Here is an 18,362-nt window from a genome sequence, read left to right as displayed (position 1 = left end):
AGAAAAGTCTGAAGCACAGGGCCGGGCAAAGGCAGTAACAAGGTCTGGGAAGGGCAGATCCTGCGCCGGGTTCTCTGTGAACCCAGGCCCGGATGGAAGGAGGCTGAGAGGTAACTTCTGTTCCTGCGCACAGAAGTCAAAACACAAAAGCCAGTCTCCCTTGTTGGGATAGGGGACAGGAAGTGCCTGTGACACAGGAAACAAACCCTTGAGTATATCTGGTATCAATGAACTGCCTCGGCAATGGCTGTCCTTGGAGCTGGCGGCCCCTGCTCACTCTTTCATTCATTCAGTCAATCAGCAAACACTGTGTTGGGCACTCTGGGGGTATGGGGCTGACCCGGCCTTTGGCCCTGCCCTCCAGGGTTTTCTGATCTAGCAGAAAACATGTGTGCCTTTATGCATGAGAAATAGTTTCTCAGACCAGAGATAGGTATACAGAGGCATGTAGAGACCCCCCACAGACACACAGGCAGTCACAACAACACACACACTCACATATACACGCAGAGACATACACATACACACTCTCACAACCACATACACACACACCCCCCACAATCACACACGCACGCACCACAGCCAGCATCCCAGTCCCTCCATTCCCCTCCCCACCCCAGCACATGCAGAAATAATAACAACTGCACAGCAGCACCGGGACCATTGCCGGGGGAACCGGGACTCTGAAATCCTGACTTGGGAGCATTTGAATCCTCTATGACATTAGCTGCAGAGTTTGTGCTCTGAATTCTGAGTCATTTCCCATTCAGGGGGTCAGGCTGGGCAGTCAACCAGGGAGTTGGTGAGGACAGGCAATTAAAGGCTTGATTACTTCTGTCTGAGTGATGGAGTAGCCCAGTTGGATGCTTGTAGGAGAGCTGTGTCTGCAGGTGTGTGTGTGTGTGTGTGTGTGTGTGTGTGTGTGTACGCTCATCTAGGTGTGAGTCCATGGAATATTCTCAGGTGAGGCTGGGAATGTATAGCAGTCATGCCTGAATCTTCAGCCCCTGCAGCACTCAGGCCAGGTCAGGCTAGGCTGTGATAATAAGTACATCTCAAAATCTTCAAGGCTTAACACTAGAAAGGCTCACTTCTTGCACAAAACTCAAGGTGGGTCAATGTCCCCCTCCACCTCGTCTTTGCATTGGGAGCCCAGGGCTTCTAATTTGGCCACAACAGAGCAGGAAGAGATGGAAGAGGCTCACTGCCTCTTACCTACCTTGGTCCAGCAGTGGGTACACGTCCCTCTGCCTAGACGTCAATGGCTCCAACCTAAGGGCAGGAGAACCCAGAAGTGTAGCGGAGCTCCTTTATGAGCACTACAGTCCTAGCCACATCCCTCCTTTCATGTTTCTGCCAACCGAAATATCCCTGCCCGGCATGGATCCAGTTCCTCGGAGACAGTTCAAATCCTGGCCTGCTAGCTTGCTAGCTGGGCACTTGCTAGCTGGGTGGCTTCAGGCCATGTAGCAGCCAGGGTCCCAACAGGAAACAGGTGGCATGCTCAAAATAGGAGTTTGAAGGGGTCTCAGTTAGAAAAGGACTATTTAGAAAGGCTAATGTAGTAACCAGGAGCTCGGAGCAGCTGAGCTGCCATCACCCTGAGCAGACAAGACCACAGAGTGGTCATTGAGACCCGGAAGGAGAAAGTCAAGGAGAAGTGACCCCGTGGAGAGGACCAATGACCTTCAGATGAGGGACACAACCTGCCCAAGGGATCCCACCGGGAGGGAACCAGGAGGATAAACACCACGACTTCACTCTCTTCCTTCCCTCCTCTCTCTGCTGGGACTCCCCATTGGCTGAGCCCAAGTGCCCTGGAAGATGCTGATTTAGTTGAAACAGGTCAGCCTCCCAGGGCCAAGCGGACAGAGGCTCTGGAGGGACAAATGGACACAATCCGGCACAGTCAATTGATTTCTATTCTCTGGGCCTCCCTTTCCTAATTTCTAAAAAGTGGATGCTAATACCTACCTCACTGTGTTGTTGAAGGAAAATGGAATAACATATGCAAAGACCTTGGCGTATAATCGGTCCTCAGCAAATGTTAGCTTCTTAGTGTCTGAAAGTACTTCATAGCCCAATGGTTCCCAGCTCAGGACGCTCCAATTACCCTAAAGTCTGGTGTGAATTTCTCAGACAAATTTTCCAAACCGAAAATGTTTTTCCTGATAATAACTCCCATTTTTTAACTTCTTCTGTATGTGAAGTGTTTTACAGGTACTGCCTCCTTTTAGACTCACTAAACCTTTGTAAGTGTTATTGCCAACAAATTGGGACTCTGGCCGAGAGCAGTTAGTAAGCCCTCCACGGTCACTCAGCCAGTAAGTGGGTCTGGCCCCAAAGCCACAGCTGTTCCTCTCTGCTCTCCTCTCATTTCTGAGGGTGCGTGCACGATTAGTAGATGAAGTGCAGGATGCTGCAACTCCAAAGCTTGAGAATTTCCCTACCCCAGAAGGAGGTAAGTGCACCCAAGGTCGAGGACCCTGTCCTACCAGAGGCCCCATGTAGCCACAGAAGGATCCGGAAAGTGCCCCCTACCCTTCAAGGCACCTGTGTGCCCTCCAGGCCTGAGCTCACTCACGGCTGTTGCTGGTTAATTTCAGGTCACCCAAGTCCAGCCCCATCTGGCCAGCCCAACACCACCAGTGAAGAGAGCCAGCTCCTGGAGCCAGGTGAGGAACCAATCTTGCGGGGCTCACAGTCAGCTTTCTGAGACCAAGTAGGTGGTCTGTGGGGGTGATGGGAAAGGGAAATGGGTTTTTATGGTACCAGGGAGGCTCCCTGACTTCAGACAACACTTCTCCTTCCTGACCCAATGCATGAAGCTCCACCACTAGATTCACTTTGAGATCTTAGAGCTGCCATCTTTGGGAGGCCACTGATGAAAGGTCATGCACATGTGGGCAAGGTATTCAGCGGGCATTTAAAGGGGATTTGTTGAGAACAAGCTAAAGGACACTTGGTAGGAGTGGTGGGGTTCCATCAGATGGGTCCTCAATTAACTCAACAGATATTTAAGGACCTACTCTGTGCAAAGTTGTGTGCAACCCTGGGCAGAAACAGGAGGTGATTCCCCAAGGAGGGGCTCTGGGGAAGGGGGGACCACCATCCACTGAGGCCGCCCACCTTCAACCCCATCACCAACCCCATGTCCATCCTCCAAGGTTCCGGTGTCACAATGGCAGCCTCCACGGTTGTACCCTCAGAATAGCAGAGGGGCCTGGGAGGGGCAGCATGGCACCCACAGTAGCGGGGGAGAGGGCCTCTCAACCCAGAACCCTGCACTCCTTTCACACAAGGGTGACTCTGGAGACAGAGGCAAGAAAGAAGGGTCTGTGGGGACTGGACACCCCAGGGCTAACCCATCCTAACCTCCAGTCACCTTCGGCCCTACCTTCTCCTGTCTCTAAGGAGGACCAAAGGGTCAGGCGATGAGGCAGCCCAGCCCCATTTTGCAGACTGGAAGGCTGAGGCTCAGAGCGGGTAGGGTATGGTCCAAGGTCACGCAGCAGATCAGTGGTGGGACCCTTGGCAGCTGTCCGCCTCCACCTCCATCCCTGAGGTCGGCAGAATCCGAATCAGCCGAGGCTCAGCTAGGGTCTGGCCCTTCCAGGGGAGCGACTCCAGGTCCGCCTGATGAATGGGAGCAGCCGCTGCAACGGGACGGCGGAGGTCTGGTTCCGGCAGTCCTGGGAGCCCGCGTGCGGGGCACTCTGGGACCTCCGCGCCTCCGAGGCTGTGTGCCGCTCGCTGGGCTGCGGCCGGGCGGAGCCGCTGGAACAGCCCGTCCCGCCGACTCCGGCGCTGCCGACTGGTGCAGCCGCGGGAAACGCCAGCTGGGCCCCGAATACCACGTGGGCCCTAGCGCCCACCGTCCAGTGCAGCGGCCCCGAATGGCAGCTCTGCAAGGTGGTGGAGCACGCGTGCAGCAGCGACGAGAGGCCGGTCCAGGTCACCTGTGCAGGTACGAGCGGACCAACCCGCTCCCGCCGCCGGCCTCCTCCCTGTCCTACCTCCCAGTCCTTCGGCCACTGCCCCGCATCCTGTCCCCAGCCCTGGCCACTGGACCCAAGTCTCGCCCTCCGGACTTCTACCCAGACCCACCACCGACGCGAATACAATTGGTTCCCTCACCGGAGGGCTGCAGCGCCTCTACCCCCTGGTACAGAAATATGCCAGGTTCCCAGGATCTCTTAGCGCTGCCGCTCCCCAGCCCCGAGACCTGCTCTTCAGGCTCCGCCCACCCGGTCTCTTGCCCCACCCACTGGTCTGCCGCTCAGCCTACCCCGCCCGCAGCCCTGAGCCGATTCCTCAGCACCGCCCACCAGGTTACTAGCCCCTCCCAAAAGGCTCCCAGCCCCTCCCACTAGGTATCCGGCACCACCCCTGGGTCCCCAGCCTTGACCAGTTCCCCACCTCCGCCCCACCCCAGGTCCCCAGCCCAGACAGGCCGTGTTCCCCAGTCTTGCCCACTGGGTTACCCGCCCCTCTTTCTCTCACTGGGTCCACAGCCCCAGGCACAGCTCTCCTGCCCAACAACCCTCCCCCTGACTTCCCTTCCTTTCGCCCCTTCCTCACATCCACAAACCCCTTCTCCTCCTATCCCCAGAAAACCTCGATTTGAAATTGGTGGGTGGTGGCAGCCCGTGCGAGGGCCGCGTGGAGATGCTGGAGCACGGACAGTGGGGTTCGGTGTGTGACGACACGTGGGACCTGGACGATGCCCACGTGGTGTGCCGGCAACTGAGCTGTGGCTGGGCGGTCCAGGCCCTGCCCGGCTTGCACTTTGCGCCTGGCCAAGGACGCATCCACCGGGACCAAGTGAACTGTTCCGGGTCGGAGACCTACCTGTGGGACTGCCTGGGGCTGCCGGGAAATGGCTACTGTGGCCACAAGGAGGACGCCGGCGTGGTGTGCTCAGGTCAGTGGGCGATGCTGCGCCACGGTTATCCAACACTTACTGCAGGCCTGCTGGGCGCCAGGACTGTAGTTAGTGCTGGACAGATGGTCCCTGCCCATGGGAGGTCATAGCCCAAGAGGGAAGATGAGACCCAGACAGACATAATCCAGGAGAGAGAGTGGCAAATGCCTTACGAAAGGAAGCCAGGTGGAGTTAAGAGACAGCAGGCAATCCAGAGCTGGGGGGCTAAGCCTGCCCACCTCCTGGAGTAGGTGACATTAGAAGTGAGGCTTTTTCTGAGTGGGAGTTGGTCACCTGGTTCAGAACAGCAAGAAGAGATGGAGGCTGGGAGACCCTGTGGAGGCTGTTGGAGCCCAGATGAGGACAGGAAGTTCTGGTCCAGCCAGCGCTTCTCTTAATGTGCCCAAGAATGGGGAGGGAGGCAGGTCTCGTCCAACGTACATTCTGATTCAGTAGGTCTGAGGCAGGGCTTGAAATTCTGCATTTCTAACAAGATCCCAGGTGATACGGAAGCTCCCGGTCCAAGGACCACATTTGAGCAGCCAGGATGTAGACAGCAGCAGGGCCAGCTGGAGCAGGTGGGGCAGATGAGAGGAGGGATGCAGAGGCAGGAGGGAGAGCACACAAGATCTGGAGACCGATTGGCTCTGGGGAGTTTGCATTTGTGGGTCGGGGCTGGTGAGGGTTTCTGCCCAAAGGATCCTGACCTGACTCTGATCCCCCCCACCCCCTGCAGAGCACCAGTCCTGGCGCCTGACCGGGGGCGCTGACCCCTGCGAGGGCCAGGTGGAGGTGTACTTTCGAGGGGTCTGGAACACAGTGTGTGACAGTACGTGGTACGAACCAGAGGCCAACGTGCTCTGCCGGGACTTGGGCTGTGGGACTCTGGCCCGGGTGCCCAAGGGGCTGCCGCACTCCCTGTCGGGCAAGATGTACTACTCATGCGAGGGAGGGGAGCCCACGCTCTCCGAGTGCTTCTGGCGGTTCAATAACTCCAACCTCTGCAGACAATCACAGGCAGCCAGGGTCCTCTGCTCAGGTACCCCTCCTCCCACCCACCCCACTCCCCCCACCCCCAGATTTGGACTAGGAATTGCATCTGGATTTATAGCCCAAGGAATACAGCTTGCGCTAGATCAGGAACGGCAAATACTGGCCTAAGAGGGACCATTGCCCTTACCATGCCCAGGCAGACATTACTGATGAACCAGGGCAATCTTTTCCTCAGTCCTAGAATCATGAATCCAATCTTTATTGAGGCGTTATTATACGCGAAGCAGTGCTCCCTCTTGACTGGAGCCGGCTCAGGAGATAAAACCAATGTGCCATCCCAGGGCTGGTGATCATCATAAAAATAGCATTAGGAGACACTAATAATATCAGCCACAGTGTCTGGAGCCCTAACCAGGTGCCCGGCATTGCCGGGCACTCAGTATATATTTCAGCAGAGCCTCCCACCTGCTCTGTGAATTGGGTTTCACGAAGTCTAAGATGGCATTGATGACGAGTCACACTGTTAGTATTTTATGTACCAGAAATGCTGCCAAAATAAACTCTTGACGTGCCATCAGCTGTAACGATAGATGTCATCACCCCGATTTCTGAGGTGTTAACATGTGAAAAAGCAAGAGCGTTAAACAAACACAGCGTTAGCATCTCTATGGAGTTCAGACACCAGGCTATGAATTCCAGCTCTGCCAGTCACCAGCTGGGAGGCTTCGTCTTGTGAATATGTGGATGCTGACACCAGGCACGTCACAGGGGAGCCGGGAAGTCAGATAATATCCACCAAGGGACGTTGTAAGGTCCACCCCTTGCCAGTCAGATGGTTATGATAATGACAAGACTGTCAGATTCCCACTTCCTGAGGCAGGTGTGCAGACCAAATCTAATACTAGATGGAAAAGGGAAATACTTGTGTTCTATAGCAGATTATGCAGAAGGAAGGGCTAATTCTTTCATTAGCCCTTTATTTAAACCAAAATACCTTCCTAGCATTAAATCCATGAGATCCTCCTTATGGTGGGGTGTGGGAAAGACTCCGCCATGGGCCCCGGTGGGAACACACCCCCAGTTGCAGGCCACTTGTCTGTCTTGTCCAGTTTCTAGCACAAGGCCTGGCCACGGTAGGTGCTCGGGCACGTGTGCTGAGTGAATGAACAGTGCTTTCTGACAGGTGCCCGGAGCCTGCTCAATCTGTCCACTTCTGAAATCCCTGCAACTGGTCAGCCGGTCACTGTGGGTGAGTGTCCCTGGGGATGCAGTTTCGCAGAGGCTCAGGTGTGCACGTGTGTGTGTGTGTGTGTGTGTGTGTGTGTGTGTGTCTGCAGGAGGGTTCTGACGGTTTGTCCCCCATCCGCTACCTCCAGACAGTGAACTTGACTCCCCCCACCATCCCCGGGGCTCTCTGGCTGCTTCGTGCTCCTTTCACCTCGCCTGCCTCTATCATGTCAGCTCCACAGCTCCCTGAATCCTGATATTTCTTGGACAGGAGTCCTCTTCCCACTCTCTGTGAGCTCCTGTAGGGCAGAGGATAGAGCTGTAGAGAACTGGAGCTGATCTGACACCAGCTGGGGGGTTGGGGACGCCGAGGGCAACAGGCAGTGTGTTTATAATGTTCTGGGCACCGGCCAGTGCTTTACAGTCATTATTTCCCAACCCTTTAATCTTCCCAGCAGCCCCCTGGGGGAGGTCTTCTCACAACCCTTACATAGAGGAAGAAGCTTGGGCTCAGAGGGTGAGGTGATGGCCAGCAGTGTCGGCTAGAATTTGCCTGCAAGGCTGTGAACTCTGAATCCACACTTGGTCTGTCCTCCACTTGTGTGTAGCCAACTCCTGGGGCCCAGCCCCCAGCTGTGCCTCTTGCTAGCTGTATAATGTTGGGCAATTCTTAACCTCTCTGAGCCTCAGATCCCTTGACTATAAAACGAGGATGATAGGGGCTTCCCTGGAGGCACAGTGGTTGAGAGTCCGCCTGCCGATGCAGGGGACACGGGTTCGTGCCCCGGTCCGGGAGGATCCCACATGCCGCGGAGCGGCTGGGCCTGTGAGCCGTGGCCGCTGAGCCTGCGCGTACGGAGCCTGTGCTCCGCAACGGGAGGGGCCACCACGGTGAGAGGCCCGCGTACCACAAAAAAACCAAAACAAAACAAAACACAAGGATGATAATCCTAGTACTTCTCTCCTAGCATTGTTGTGAGTCTCCAGTAAATTAATTTTTAGAAAGTACTTACAACAGGGCTTAGTACATAGTAAGCACTGTCTGGGCCTCAGTTATTCTTATTTATTGATTATTTAGTCCAGGCAGGGAGCCCCGTGGCAGCTCCGAGATAACCGCAGGGGCTGGCCCAGATCCACAGGCTTACCCCTTCCCCTGGCTCCTGGCTCCCTCTCTCAGACCCTCTCCAGAGGTGGGTGGGCGGCTTGGGGAGGGGACAGAGGGGCACCAAGTCCTGCCAGGGAACCTGGCAATGGCTGAGGGCACGGAGAGGGTATGAAATGCTGGGGACTGTGCAGGCTGGAGGGCGAGCTCCTGCCAGGACCCACACACCCTCGCACACTCTCAATTGCTGAGTTCGGGGCGGGGAGCCACGTCGCCCTCAGAAGAGCAGAGCTGTTATGGAGAGCCGGTCTCCAGGGAGCACACTGGGAGCACACTGGGAATGGGGCCCACATTCACGGGTCTCCCCACAGCCCCCCACAGTCCAGTCTCTCCCTTGCACCTGCTTGCTGATGCTAAATCCAGTCCCTACCCCAGCCCAGTCTGCCCCGTTTGCAAACAGAAAGGGAGAGGGGAGAAAATGAGGACGGGGTGGAGGTGGGGGTAATCTCCCAGGGGGAGCAGACGCTGCCACCAGCCTCCCGCGTTACTGTCGCTACCCTTCCTCCAGCTCTGTGGCCTGCGCACCCCAGGCTTTCTGAGCAGGAGATAGTTCGTGTCTCTGGGATGATGAAGGTTAGGGCCTCATTGCAGCTTCCATCCATTCTCTGCTTTGGGCTCTTTTCAGCAGGGGTGAGGCCAGGAGGGAGGGGAAAGCAAGAAGTCACACCAGGGGCTGCAGAGCTGGGAGGTCTGGAATCATGCCCACCCCCCCACCCCCGCCCTCAGGGTGCATGTCTGGTAAGAAGGACGCATCTGGGGCAAGGAAAGGAGATCTCGCTCTCCTGATGGTCTGTTCCCTGCCAGCAGATGCTCAGAGCCACCTTCTCTGGGGATCCAGCCTTGGTCTCCCCTGTAGAGAATCAGGTGCCCCTTGGAGGGCCGCACGGCTGTCTATACCTTCATCACAGCAGGAAACTTGCTGAATTGGATTGAGTCGGCTTGTCAAACTTCCCACTAGACAGAGACCCTCAAGGCCCGTGACACTGCCGTCATATTTGTCTCCCCAGGTCTAGTGCCTGGCACACAGTGGGTGCTCAATAATTGTTGAGCAGAGACAGATCTCCTGGCTTCGTGGCCAGGAGAAAGTTTCATTCAGCCAGTTATTCATTCAATATGCATTTCTCAGGCATCTACTATATACCAGGCACCTAAAAGCAGTTGGGAAAATTCAAAAAAAAAAGAAGGGAAGAGGAGTATACGTCCAAAAGGGAAGTAGGTCGGATGCAGAGAAGAAGGAGAGGTGAGAATGACAAGGAGAAGTCCATGTCCCTTCCTTTTTCTCCCTGATTTGGGGTTCTTGCTTCCAGAATCTTCTGTGACGGTGAAAATGAAGGACTGGGAATCTCGAGAGCTAATGCTTCTCATCCCTTGCATCGTTCTGGGAATTCTCCTTCTTGTCTCACTCAGTTTCATAGCCATCATCCTCTTGAGAATTAAAGGAAAATACGGTAGGTGCAGAGTCCCAGGAGCCATGGGAAAGGCCCAGGGATGAAAAGAAGCAGAACTGAGACAGTCCTCCCAGGGGGACATGAGCCATGGGGAACCTCAGCAGGAATGGCAGTGATCTGGCAATGGCCACCCAGCCCTGGCCCCAAGAAGCACCTCCTGATGGGAAGGATTTTCCCAGCATGCCCCCCAGAAGTTGTCCACAGGAGGACCAAGATTGTGTGTGTGTGTGTGTGTGTGTGTGTGTGTGTGTGTGTGTGTGTGGGTGTGGGTGGGTGGGTGTTTGGGGATGGGGAAGGTGAGGAGGGAGGTGTCCCCATGAGAGCAGAGCCAGGAAGACTGGAAGGTGCAAAAAATGACTTGCAGGATCTCTGCCTCCCCTTCCTCAGCCCTCCCCGCTATGGTGAAACACCAGCACCTACCCACCACCACCCCAGCGGGGACCACAAGCTATCAAGAGGTTCCCATCACCATCGCCAAAGAAGAAAGTAGGATGTCACCCACCCTGGGGGTGAGGAGGGCGGGGGAGGACAAGAAGGGGATATTTTCCGGAGGGTCAGTACTGCTTAGGTCAAAGCAGTGCCCCAGCTGGAGATGAGACCTGGGCCAGCCCACCAGTGGCTGTGGGACCTTGAGCAGGTCCAGCCTCAGTCTGGGCCTTGATAGGCTGATGACTTTCCAGTGCACTCATTCTAGAACTCGAAGCTTTTGAATCCTGGACCAAAACAGGCCCAGGGCATTTTGGACCTTGGTTCTCAAAGGAAAGCTCTGTTTTGCTAATTGGCCAGTAGGTTTGTAACACCATTGCCTCTTCCAGTGGTCTGCCCAATCAGCCTCCCTGCAACGCCCCATCAAGATCTTCCTGGAACATAATCTTATTTCATATTTTCCGAGTCAAAAAAAATGGGATCAGTCACCCATCTTTAATGATACATCAATGCATTACCTCTTGAGAGTCTTGTGAAGAAGCTTGAGTTTAATCACACTGCATTATGAATATATTAAATCGCCTTTATTTGAAAGAGTTCAGGGACACAAAAACCAATACAAAACACAGACATATGTTATAAAGATTCTTTGCACACAGGATATCCAGATATTTGAGAAGAGAGTATGAACACAGACCTAGCACGAGAGTAGGCACAGAGCAGCCACTCACTGAATATTATGGTCTAGAGGTTAAGAGCCACGTGGCCTGCTTCTCTAGGCAATGTGAGAATGTCTCTGTGCCTCAGTTTCCCCAGCTATAAAATGGGGACGCTAACCTCGCTACCTCACGGAGTTCTTATGAGCATTAACTGAGATAATATTTATAAATGTTGGAATAGTGCCTGGCCTGCAGGGACTACTATGTGTTTGTTAAGTAAAGAAATGTTATTTAGTTCCCCGTGTTTGAAATGGACGCGGGGGAGCTTGGAAAACCCAGGCCCGATGGTCTTGTACGAGATGGGCTGCCTGGCGCACTCCCTGCCCCTCTGTCTCCGGCCCCCACGGTCCGCGCTCTCTGCCGCCTCTCTCTGCAGCTTTCTGCCCCCTGCCTTGCCACGCTCCCCACTCTGTTCTCTCCCCAGTTCCCAAGCTGCCCATCCAGGTCCAGGCTCCGCCCCCTGAAGACTCGAACTCCAGCTCGGACTCAGACTATGAGCACTATGACTTCAGCAGCCAGCCTCCCGTGGCCCTGACCACCTTCTACAGTGAGTGCCCGCGCCCGGACTCCCGAGGGCCCACCGGCCCGCACCAGGGAGAGGGCCCAGCTGGCCGGGGGGCCTGCGCTAGTTTCCCCCCTTGGTGACCCCTGCACGATGAGAGGGGCATCTCCCTCGCTGTGACCACTGGACTGACGCTCAATGGTCCCGCACTGAAGTTTTCAAAGTGCTTTGTGACCCTGGAGACATCTCTAGTCATTTCCCCTTGGACCACCTTCTCTCCCGTGCTTGTCTGTGGTCAGGCAGGTCTCAAGACCAGTCCCTCGCCAGTCACCTAACTGTGGCTGCGTCTGTGTCCGATGCGAGGCACTCCAGTTCAGATGGCTTCTCGCATGCTCTCACCCCTTCTGTGTCCCATCCTGCCCCGTCAATCTCACCTCCTTGCCCACCTCCACCATGAGCCCAGCTCGCACTTCTCATCCGGCTTCTCCAGCTCTGCTCTCTGCCTGTTAGGGATATAGAAGGAGGAAAGCCAGTGCTCAGGCAGGACCCACGTGAGGCCGGGAGGTCGGACGAGAGCAGAGACTCTCACATCTATTGTGAAATCCCTTGGGAGCTCATCGAAACTTCCTGAGCCCCACCCGGGACCTCCTTTATAAGCTAGGATGAGAGTTTGGCTGTGTGTGACACAGACTCCAAATGACATCATCCGGAGAAGTTGGAGGGGGCCCGGGCTCCTTTCTTGATACTCTGCAGTCGCTAAGACGTTGCCCGGTCCACATGGTCCAGAGTGGCTCACCACCGTGTCTGCATTCTAGGCTGCCGGAAGGGGGAAGGTGAGGCGTGCCCTACCCTGTATGGCAGGACGCCAGGGATGCTCCCACAGCTCCCACACACTTTCCACCCGTCAGAACTTAAACCCAGCAGCTGCAAGAGAGGCGGGGAGACGAAGCCTCTGTCCTGGGCAGCTGTGTCCAGATAAAGCCCAGAGGTCTCCTAGTCCCGGGAGCGGGGCAGTAGGATGGGTACTGGGGGCAGCAGCCATCTTGGCCCCACCTGCTGAACCAGGGCCTCTGGGGGGCAGTGTGGATGGTTCCACTCTGCGGGGCAGTGGTCCAGCATTTGGGAGCCACAGAGATGAGTGTCCTTAGAACCTGAGATTCTGAGTCCAGGCATGTAAGATGCAAGACCGGGAGTCCAAAATCCTGTGACACTGAGACTAAAAGTCAGCAGTAACACATTCAAAAAGCTGATTCCCAGATTCCAGACACTCAAGTTCTTAAGATGCTATGAATCTGCACCGCTCTGATTCTGAAACAGAGGTACCGCAGAGCCCAGGATACAAAGATACCAGACCCTCAGCTTCACTCTGGAAGGCTCCTCAGGGGCAACATCTGACCTTTTGCTGCCCTGAGCTGCCCCAGCAGAAGCACTCCCCGTGTTCCCTTAAGTGGCAGGAGGGACAGCTGGGGCTGGGGAGGTGCAGGGCACTAGGGTTTCTGTCCAGAAGCAGCCTGTCCCCAGGCCGGTTTCAGATTGAGGCTTGGGGTCTGCCTGGACTAGAACTTGAGCCTGGGGATCTGATGAAAAAGACTAAGCCATCAGGGTTGTCCTGCTGCCCTGTTCAGCCTCCCGAATCCCACAGAACACCAGCTCTGCTCCGGACGCCCCAGACAAGGGGGTGGAGCCTACCCACCTCCTTCCTCACCGCCATCTCTGCTTGTAGATTCCCAGCGGCACCGCTTCACAGATGAAGAGGTCCGGCAGAACAGGTTCCAGATGCCCCCCTTGGAGGAAGGTGAGTCAGGCTGGGGAGGGACGTGGAGGGGAGGTGACTAGGACGCCAGCCCTGCCTCCAGACTTAGCAGGTCACTCGCCTTGAAATGCATCAGCGCCACCTCCCTCAACAGGTCTTTCCTGACTTTAACGATTCCCATGGGCAGTAAGTTCTTTCTCAAGTCTAACTTAAAGCCCTCTTGCTGCACTGCATCTTCTTTATCATGATTCTGTCTTTCAGGCCCAGGACTCGAAGAGGTGCATGCCTCCCGGGTCCCACCTGCCAACCCTGAACACTGCATTGCAGACCCCCGCTCCACGGGCCCTCAGCGCCACCCAAGGAGCAAGGGCGGCTCCAGCACATCTTCAGGGGAGGGGTGCTGTAATAGCCCTGGCAGCAGGCTGCCTCCGTGGAACTCTCAAGTGTTTTCTTCAGAGAGGAAGCCCCTGCTGGGGCAGCCCCTGAACTTGGAGCTGGCTGGCTCCCAGGCAACTTTTCCAGGTAAGGTGGGCCCAGGAGGGTTGTGTGCCAGCTCCAGCCTCCCATCCTGTAGCCGACCTGGCCAGAGGAAGCGTAAAGCTGGGAGCCCTGAGCCAGTCTGAGTTCAGGACTCTAGTCCCAGCTCGGCAGCCACGTGCTGTGTGACCTTGGACAAGTCTCCTCCCCTCTCTGGGCCTTCATTTCCTCAGGTGTCAAGCTAAGGACCTGACTCTACTGAGTCTTGAGGGCCTCCCAGCTCTGGCACTTTGCGAACTAGCCTGGCAGAGGGTGACTGGCTCTGGGGGTTTCCAGCAGGGCCTTCGGCCGATGACAGCTCCAGCACCTCCTCCGGAGAGTGGTACCAGAACTTCCAGCCGCCGCCCCAGCTCCCATCTGCTGAGCAGTTTGGATGTCCAGGTGCCAGGGGCAGGGGAGGGGGCACAGAGAGGGACTGGAGGGTGGATGAGTGGGGTAGCTCTGGATACATTGGCCCACGGGGGAAAAAAAAGAGAAGTAACGGGATTTTTTAAAGCAAACAAGAATATAGGGAGGTAGGGAAAATGGATGTAGGTGGGGCAGAGAAAGATTCAAAGAGAATGCCTTGAGAAGAAGTGAGCTCCCCATTAGTGGAGGCATTCAAGCAGAAGCAGCCAGATGGCCCCTTGGGGGAGCTGGTGGCAGCAGAGGGGGTCCCAGCACTCAGGGACTATAGCCCTGAACTACACAGACAAGGCTCTGCCTTCAGAACTGACATTCTAGCAAAGGAGGTAGCCATGAACAAGATTATAAGATGGTCTCACACAGCATCCCGGGGGAGAGGAATGTGGACCCAGACCTGCTCAGCTCTGTCCCTGCTCAGCGGGCGCAATGACTGGGCCTCCCACTGACCTGAGTCTCCCACCGCACAGGGTCCCTCACTCCCCAGCCTGACTCCTCCTCCAATGAAGACTATGATGACATTGGAGCAGCCTAGCCTGGGCCCGGCGCGGCTCCTCCCCCTGCCCTCCCCCCACCCTCCCCCTCATGCCCCAGGAGCTGAGAGTCCTCCCCTGGAGACGTGAAAGGAACCTCCACACCTAGTATGGCCCAGCCGCCATCCATCAACAGGACCTGCCAGCACAGCCCTCCCCCAGCCCCAAACAGCAGCCCCGAGGAAGAGGTGCTGCCTCTGAAAGGGCCCGAGCTGTCTGCCTCAGGGGTGAACCGGCAGAGTCTAGGCCACTGCTCGGCAGCCCGCGTGGAAGGTTTGAACTGGGAGATTCCTGAGGCCCCTTCCGACCCTCATGTGTCTGAGGCTTTGGTTGCCTGAGTCTCTGACAGCTCAGGGCCCAGAGGAGCTCTGCGAGGGGCAGGGAGGCCCCATGTGCAGGGGCCGTTGGACTGCTGTTGGTCTGACAGGTGGGTGCTAGGGCTGGCTAGGGGGAGCCGCCAGCTGACCCAGGCTAAGCTCAGGTTGGTACCTGCACCCAGCAGGGAGTCCAGCCTTCCTGGGCACAGCCCAGGATGGGACAGGGAGCTGGATGGCTACCCCCCCTCGACCACCCGGGGCCGGAGGCCAGCCCTGCCTCTAGAGAGCCTCGGAGCCCACCAGAGACACAGCCCTGATCTGCAGTGACCATTCCCGGGCAGCAATCCTTATTCTGAGCTTCCAAAGATTTACAAGGATGGTCCCATCCAGCCCCGCCAGAGACCCAGAGTGGGGCTCCGTCCCCGTGGGGCAGAAGCACAGAGATGTCTTCCAGGAGGGGCCCAGAGGCTGCACTAAGCCCCGAGTCCCCAGCTGTCTGCTTGGATGGATGGGCTCCTCCCCGATGAACACATAAATATCAGTGTCACTCCTAGAGCCATAAACGTGTCCCAGGCAGCCTCCAGGGAGAGGCCTGAGGGCTCAGGGCCAGCTTCTGGTGTCTTGCTCTGAGTATCCCGAGATTAAACCAGTTGCGGAATGAAACCAGGGGTGGAGTGACAAGTCTTTGAACTCACAGAACCCAGGCTCTGCCTCTGTGTGTGTGTGTGTGTGTGTGTGTGTCTGTGTGTGTGTGTGTGTCGGTGTGTGTGTGTCGGTGTGTGTGTGTGTGTCGGTGTGTGTGTGTGTCTGTGTGTGTGTTGGGTTGGAGGCAGCTCTATCCATCGAGGTGCAAACGTCAGGGTGAATTGGAAATGTATTGAGTACTGTGGCCCGGCACCATGGAACATGCTGGGGATGCAGCGACAGGAAGGCACAGGGCCTGCCCTCCTGGAGGTGATGGACAGATGCCTGTGAGTTCAGCATCCCCTTCCTGATTTGCCAGTGCGCCCTGGATCAGCGAGGCCAGCCTTGCTGCGCTGAATGCATTTTGACCTGGGCCTCCATAAGCTTCTGAGGCAGGGCAGGGTGAGTAGATTTTATCTCAGGCCTGCCTGGAAAAGGCCTCGATCCCAGGTTGCTCAGAGGCTGGGGTTTTAGCCCAGCTGCACCAGCCCATGCCCAGCTCTGCCTGCAGGGAGGAGGCTGGGGGTCAGCTTTCCTCTGAGCCCTCCCAGAGCCAGGGATGGTGGAGAAGGCCACTCAGTGGATCTTGCCCTGAGCGGCTGAGCGGGGCCTGTTTTCCGTTCACCTCTCCCAGAGGTGCAAAGAAAGCTGGCACTCCCCAGGTCAACCGTCACAGGATGTGGTTGCCCTGTGATGGGGCCCCCTCCTCCGGCCCTCTGAACCCTCATGGGGCTGCGGGGGATTCCTAGGGGGGAGCTAGTGCTGGGGTGGGCGGGATCAGACTCCCAGGGTCTGTGGGATTTGTGGAAAGCCTTTTTTTTTAGACAGCCAGGGTTCAAATCCCGGCTCCACCCTGTCCTGGCTGTGTGGTCTCCGGCAAGTCACTCTCCATCTCTGAGCCTTTGCTATAAAGTTTGTCCGTAAAGTGCACACAGCAGTGGGCTAGAGGCTTGGCAATGAGTGTTCCCTCTCATTGGTAGATGAATCAGTAGAGGCAAGAGATCTCCGTAAGAGGAGAAAGGGGAGAAGAGAAGACAGCGATTCATGGGGTCTTAGCACATTGGTGCTAGAGGAGGTTTGTCTCACTCTCATTTTACAGAGGAGGACGCTGAGCCCTGGCAGGGGAAAGGACTTGTCCAAGGTCACTCAGAGAGTTAGTAGCCAATTCACAATTTGGCCCTACCCCTCCCCACCTTTGCCCGTTGGGAGTCAGACAGGGAGATGGTGACACCCTCTGAGTTCTCCCTCATTTCTCACCAGAGCCACCACCCCATCCCTGGGCCCCTCTGTTCCATACACACTGAGAGAAATTGGGGAAACTCTGAGACATGTCTCCCTTGCTCCCTCCCAGCCCCCAGGCAGCCTGGGACCACCAGGGTCACACATGGCAGGGGACTTTCTGAGGGCTGGCATCCTGAACCACAAGGTCTCCTGCCAGGTCTCCTCGGCCTGGTGATGGGAGCTGCTCCCAGGAAAGACCTTTCCCGCATCTCTACGTGTCCAGAGCGCTCAGACCATTCCTTACAGAGCCAGGCCCTGAGCTGGGACTGGAGAGGCTGGGATGAATGACATCACTGTGACCTGAAGGAATGGAAGCCCGTCAGGGGAGTTACAGTCATAAGCGGTGCGCTTACCCTCCACTCTTTAGAGACCTTGCATTATATATGCCTCAGTGATCTGGGAGAGGAAACACAAAGACGTTAAATGGATGTGGCAGCTGAACCCCGATTTCGGAAACACTGATATGGGGGAGGGGCTATATCTGAAATGAAGGCGCTTCAGCAATTGTGCGGCTCTGCGAGTGCAGTGAGAGAACGAAACACAGGGAATGCATGGGGCCCACAAGAGCCCCTGACCCTGCTGGAGGCAGGCCATCCTGGAAGGCTTCCTGAGGAGGTGATGCCTGAGCTGGGTCGTGAAGGGTAGGTAGGAGTTAGCTACGGGAGTGGAGAGAGATGGGCATTCCAAGTTGAAGGAATAGCGTAAGCAAAGACAGAGCAAGAAACCAGGTGTCTTTCAAGGTAAAGGGTGGTCCAGCCTGAGAAGAGGCTGAGGACAGCCAATTCTCACACCAACTCTATTTCATAGGTGAGAAAACTGAGGCTCAAAGCGGTTAAGTAAAGTGTCCAAGTCACACAGCTAAAAAGCAGCAACACTGGGATTTTAATATGTGCCGTCTGGCTTTGGAGTCTGAGCGTTAACCATGGTACTTCCAGTGGAAACCCATCCCTGTCCCTGTGCCCACTGGAGCTACACTGCTGGGTACAGAGCCCCAGCCAGCTCTGAGGTCTGGAGACACCAGCCTGTCTGTCCACCGACAGCACAGGCACCTTCTGGGTGCTCAGATGCTAAATTCAGGGATGGGATAACTCACTGCCTGGGCACTTGTATGTGGCCAGGCTCTATGCTGGCCCTGGGGCACGGAGAGGAATGAAACCTGGCTCTTCCCTGCGGGAGACAGATACAAAGATCAGTAACTGCAGTATGTTCCATGAGTGTGGTGGTGGTGACCACGATGGTGATAATGATGACAGTGAGTGGCAATTACTATGTGCCAGGCATGTATTATTTCTTATAATCCACAAAAGAGCTCCCTGAGAAGTTAGTATCATCCCTAATTTATAAATAAGGAAACTGAGGCCCAGAGAGGTTAAGTGACTAGCCAGAGGTCACACAGCTTGGCAAGTAGTACAACGTTTCTACCTAACTCCAAAGCCCAATGTGAAACCACCACA

The 18,362-nt window shown here is 56.0% G+C and overlaps 1 protein-coding gene across 1 annotated transcript; it reads left to right on the top strand.

The window, feature by feature from the left end:
- Positions 1-988: 988 nt before the first annotated feature.
- CD6 (CD6 molecule) lies at positions 989-15,562 on the top strand. Its single transcript, XM_070046208.1, has 13 exons — positions 989-1,025; positions 2,607-2,675; positions 3,617-3,967; positions 4,613-4,924; positions 5,661-5,963; positions 7,101-7,166; positions 9,614-9,754; positions 10,142-10,240; positions 11,324-11,446; positions 13,125-13,196; positions 13,416-13,676; positions 13,968-14,072; positions 14,564-15,562. The coding sequence occupies exons 1-13, from the start codon at positions 989-991 to the stop codon at positions 14,626-14,628; spliced, it is 2,004 nt and encodes a 667-aa protein (XP_069902309.1). The 3' UTR covers positions 14,629-15,562.
- Positions 15,563-18,362: the final 2,800 nt, after the last annotated feature.

Source organism: Globicephala melas, chromosome 8 (assembly GCF_963455315.2).
Source record: "Globicephala melas chromosome 8, mGloMel1.2, whole genome shotgun sequence".
In the NCBI taxonomy this organism is placed as follows: domain Eukaryota; kingdom Metazoa; phylum Chordata; class Mammalia; order Artiodactyla; family Delphinidae; genus Globicephala; species Globicephala melas.
The sequence above is the reverse complement of the archived record's forward strand: the minus strand, read 5'-3'. Positions and strand labels throughout refer to the sequence as shown.

Coding starts and splice junctions, on each gene's coding strand:
- CD6 (XM_070046208.1), top strand. CDS start 989: ATGCCTGAATCTTCAGCCCCTGCAGCACTCAGGCCAG. Junction 1,026..2,606: donor CCCTGCAGCACTCAGGCCAG/GTCAGGCTAGGC, acceptor GGTTAATTTCAG/GTCACCCAAGTCCAGCCCCA. Junction 10,241..11,323: donor CACCATCGCCAAAGAAGAAA/GTAGGATGTCAC, acceptor TTCTCTCCCCAG/TTCCCAAGCTGCCCATCCAG.